The 5,000-nt window shown below is 45.2% G+C and overlaps 1 protein-coding gene across 1 annotated transcript in view; it reads left to right on the forward strand.

Moving 5' to 3' along the window:
- The window catches only part of LOC121699753 (protein bicaudal C homolog 1-like), a 79,836-nt gene that overhangs the window by 37,711 nt on the left and 37,125 nt on the right, over positions 1-5,000 (forward strand). The window contains exon 4 of the mRNA XM_042082131.1: positions 2,902-2,981. Within this exon, the coding sequence (XP_041938065.1) occupies positions 2,902-2,981 (80 nt within the window). The remainder of the gene's footprint in view (positions 1-2,901; positions 2,982-5,000) is intronic.

Here is a 5,000-nt window from a genome sequence, read left to right on the forward strand (position 1 = left end):
TTTGGGTTTAGGGTTAGGATTAGATACCAGGATTAGTGGTTAGCGTTATCATTCTGCTCAGAAGGACAGAAAATGATATCAATGTCTAAAAGGGTTCCAGGGGTTTTATGTCTTTAGAATTTATGCAGAACTTAGCAACTCTTTGATATGCAATCACTCTGTATACTCTTGACAGGACAGTTTTAGGGTCACTTGGCAATGTAAAGGTTTGTTCATAGCTGTAGGTTGGTAGTAAATAGCATTTAAATCCATGCTTTCAGTTAGGTGTAGTGGCAAGGAGATATGGATGTCATTGATCCAAAGAAAGCACTTCAGGAAACTGTGTTGTTAAGTGTGATCCAGACGTCATCACTCTTTGGATCTGAGTCAGGGTCATGTTGTCATTTCACTTCATTTCATTTCAATTCCATTCAATTCAGTTCACTTGTGAGTCACATTGTCAATTCAATTCATTTTAGTTCAATTCAATTGTGGGTCACAGAACTGTACTATTTGAGGGTGGAGTCCATGTCATCGCTAGCCTCTTATGACGGGCCAGGGGAGCACTGCGGGTTGTTGCTGAGGCCACTGCAGTTGTGAAGACCACAGTGAGGAACCGCACCATGGCCTCCCGGTCAGCCCCTGGGGACAGGATCAGAGTTGGGTTCGGCGGTTGGCTCAAGGATCACCCGCAGTGGCAGGAAGGAGGAAGCAGTGGTCAGATGAGAGCGGAAAGATTAGGACTATCTCCGTAATCTCTCGCGCTCTCTCTCTCTCTTGTTCCACTCAGATCACTGTATTGGAGCTTAAAACACTGAGTTTGAGAATAGGAGCACATTGCATGGGAATACCCTGCATGCCTGTTGGTCTGGGTTTGATTGTTTTGTGTGATGGAGTTCCTCTTGACACCGCTACATAAACAGAGCTAACTTTTACTGCACTCACAGCAGACCACAGACAACGTTCGCGTTACACGCCCGTCAGAGATGGAGTGAGAAAGAGAAGGTTCTGGAAGGAATGAAAGAGCGGTGGTCTGTCTTTCTTTCAGCGAACAATCCGGAATGTGATCGGGACCAGGGGCCATGATCGGAGAGATTTCTCCCCACAATAGCCCCCATTTAATCAGCCTTAATCAACCTTCGGCCGGATTTTGCGGCGGAAAAATCTCGGAATCGAACAGCAATTTAGCGTGGCTTCCCTCTCTCCTCTCTGCTGCTCTCTCTCTCTCTCTCTCTCTCTTTCTCTCTCTTGCTCTCCCTCTCTGGCAGCTCGAACCCCATCATCACACATTCCTGCAGAGTCCGCAGGCCGGAGCCCAAGTTCAGGCACGAACCCTGGATACGACGGAACATTCACACACAACCACACACACACACACACACACACACACACACACACACAGACACACACACACACGTATATACAATCATTTAACGCCACCATGACCTAGTTGTGTGTTTGGCAGGGTGACCTAGCTCACTCAACCCCCGAGCCCCCCACCCATGACTTTCTGGACAAAACAGTGGAGGATCTCCATGAGTCCTCTGTTGCATTCACACACTGTTGCAACACATTGGCAATCATCAGATGCACATTGCATTAAAAGAGGAGTATTTGGCAAAAGTTGCAGATTTTAATATGGTTGACTTCAAGGAGGACTATGTAGTCCTTCATAGTCACGCCGATGTTGAACATTCTGCCAAATATCTGTGATGTGTGGAGAAGCAGAGATCATGGATTCCTAAAATCTGTCTATGAATGCATTCATTGCTTTAATGTAATGTAACTCAGCCATTGAAGGTTTAAAGGTCTTTGCTCAGTTGTCAAAGTGCAGTGATTCATGTTCTTTGGAAGTCTGATGATATCCTGATAATATCCTTGAATATGCTATGGTCACACACCCCATTTATGCGGGAACACACACATACACACACAAATACACATTTACACACATATGCACTGTTTTCACACATGCACACACACACACACACACACACACACACACACACACACACACACACACACACACACACGTCAGGCGCGTCCATCTTGTGTTGTACAGACACTGTAGCACTGTGTGTTCTCAGTGTAGCAGCAGTAGCCCAGCGCAGGATAAAATGGGAGTGTGGTGTTCCAATTGAGCCTGAAAGCCGGCCGAATGGATTTGCTGGCCCGTGGACAGGAATTGTCATGGTGCACGAGTGACTGACAGGATGGTCTGCTGGCAAAGAGGCTTTGTTTGTCACGGCTGGAGCTGCTACTTACACACACATACACATGCGCACTGCTCACAGACACTTGCACACCCACACATACACATACCCTGTTCGCAGGAATATCACACACACACACACACCCACACACACATACACAATCCTCTTATTGGCAGATGCCTTCACACGCACACACACCCTGCTCTCACAGACACATGAACATATGCACACACACACACACACACACACACACACACACACACTGGGCTCAGGGCGGCGTAGCCAATTGCACTGTGTGGGGAAGCACAAACTCTGGATGAGGCCAATAAACTGACATTGTTTTCACATGAAATGGGCCAGACGCGAGTCCAATACCTCGCAGGCTCGCCATAACACCCTCTCCCTGTTAAGACAAACACCGTGATGGTACGCTGAATAATAATATCACATGAAATCAAATGGCATTCATGGTTTGCCAAAGTTTATTAAAAAAAAAAATTCTTCCAACTTTTTGAGACTAGCTCATCTCTGGCCCATAGTTATGTTATCATGATCATTAATGTGACAAATGAGGACTTGTATGAGGAAATGAGGAAATCTCTGCGTGTGCGTGTGACTAAACTGTTTTTCTTTTCTTTTCTTTCTTCCTTTTCCCTTCCGTGTCCTTTTCTCCTCGCCCTCCTCCTCCCCACTTCTTCTCCATTTGCAGACCCACACATCAAAGTGAGCGGGAAAAGGGACAACGTGAAGGAGGCCAAGGAGAGGATCATGTCTGTTCTGGACACTAAGGTCAGCCCCGTGTACAGCACTTACCATACACACCCAAGTAGCCCTGACGTAGGCATGACTGCATGCCACCTCAGAGGTCCAGTCCTCTTATTCACTAGCCTTACCTCCGCCTAAGCTTGCCTTTGCCTCTCTGCTGGGAGTCCTGATGGTCTCCTTTTAAAGCCCCAGCACTGATCTCCTGTAGCCTACTGCACACAGTAGCTGCTTTCAGACACGTCCTCTGCAGTATATGCAGATCTTTGTCAAACGGATGTCCGACCCTTCGGGTGATTCAAATATGATGCATACGTGCGGACATTATGCGGTCATATGTGTGAACGACACCGACGCACATGAACAGAATCTCTGCGTGGTTAAACAGGTTGAACAGGTTGAACACGCACATGAACAGAATCTCTGCACGCTCTTTGCTTCGTTCAGACATGAGCTCATCTACATAATGTCCGTCGGAAATACTAGGAGGGGAGTAGTGTAACAGCCGGCTAAGTTCGGAGTTCCAAATGTCCGGTTATGTTGTTCAGATAGTCGCGCTGAAGAGCCCTGAGGTGTCTCCTCCACTGCCCGTCAGGAAGTGAACTTTGCACTGTCGGGTCAAGGGTCGACACAGGAGCCAGTGAGACATACAGTAAATGATATTGCAGATGGCATGCATCCCATTTGTTTAAATTTTTGGATGTAAGTACCAGTTATACTGGTACTGGTACTTGAGTTACTGGTACTTAGTACTTTGACAGTACTTATATACTATGCCAAATGAAAAAGAACTCAATTTCTTCAAGGTATTCTTACTATGACAGGAATGTGAAATAAGCTTTAGCAATGTGTGCACAGTGTATGAGTTAACTCCCGCAACCATTCCCTCAAATTCCATGTTACCAAATCCCACATGCCTAACAACCCTGACTACTATACATTCAATAAAATCAGGATCGCAATGCATCTGAAGCAATCTGTACATCTATGCTGCACACATTATTGAAAAGTACATTTCTCAAATATAAATAATGATAAATGTGCAAACAAATAACAGACAGTGAGTAAAAATTAACAATTATCTGAGTTTTCCAGGGTACTTATCTCTAAATGCATGTATGTGTGTTTGGACATTAAGAATGACTGTTAAGTCAGTCAGAGGCTCTCCCAAAGTAAACTATTACATATAAAATATTTCTTCTGTCTTTAAATTTTTTGCTGTAAAAAATCTTGGTGTTAGCTGTGATACCTGAAGTTGTATGTGTTTTTGAGTTGGTGACTGTATCTTTCTGAGGGCTTCATGTTGTATTAGCAGGTTGTGTAACTCCACAGTGTTGGAGCCCCCCATAGCCAGTGTCTGACATAACAACCGCATGCCGTTCCTCTGTCTCACAGCAGCAAATCATTGTGTGTGGTCACAAAAGGTCAAAGATCACCGGCTCCCTGAGGACCAATCAGGGTCCAGACCCAAACTTAAACTAGCACATTCAAGAAGACATAAACACGAGGGCCGTGCACAGCTGTTGCTTTCTGGGATAGCGTCCGCTGGTGGCTTACAGTAAAGGTCCTCCCAGTTCTGCATGACCTTATTGCCCTGTAATCATACCCGCTCTAAACATGAGAGTAAATGTTTATTTTTCCCCATGAAAAAAGGGTCCAGTGGTTCAAAGTAAATTATGTCTCCCATTTGAGTCGATGATTTTGAATGTTGCAAATTTTTTTTTTACCCCCATCCTGAAAAAATTACCCAAACCGCTGCATGACTGTCTGCTTGTAGAATGCTGGTGCTGTCAAGACAAGCTACTGTCTGGTCTGGAAGGAGGAAGTCTCTCTCTCTCTCTATCTCTATCTCTATCTCTCTCTCTCTCTCTCTCTCTCTCTCTCTCTCTCTCTCTCTCTCTCGCTTTGACCAAGAGACCAAATGATTCCACCATATCCAGTGGCCCCTGTCTGTCTCTGTTAATCAATAAACGTGAAACAAAAGAAAAGCAGGACTAAACACACTGCAAACAGGCCAAATCCAAAGCAAATACAGCTTCCAGAACA

Source organism: Alosa sapidissima, chromosome 24 (genome assembly GCF_018492685.1).
Source record: "Alosa sapidissima isolate fAloSap1 chromosome 24, fAloSap1.pri, whole genome shotgun sequence".
NCBI classification, from domain to species: domain Eukaryota; kingdom Metazoa; phylum Chordata; class Actinopteri; order Clupeiformes; family Clupeidae; genus Alosa; species Alosa sapidissima.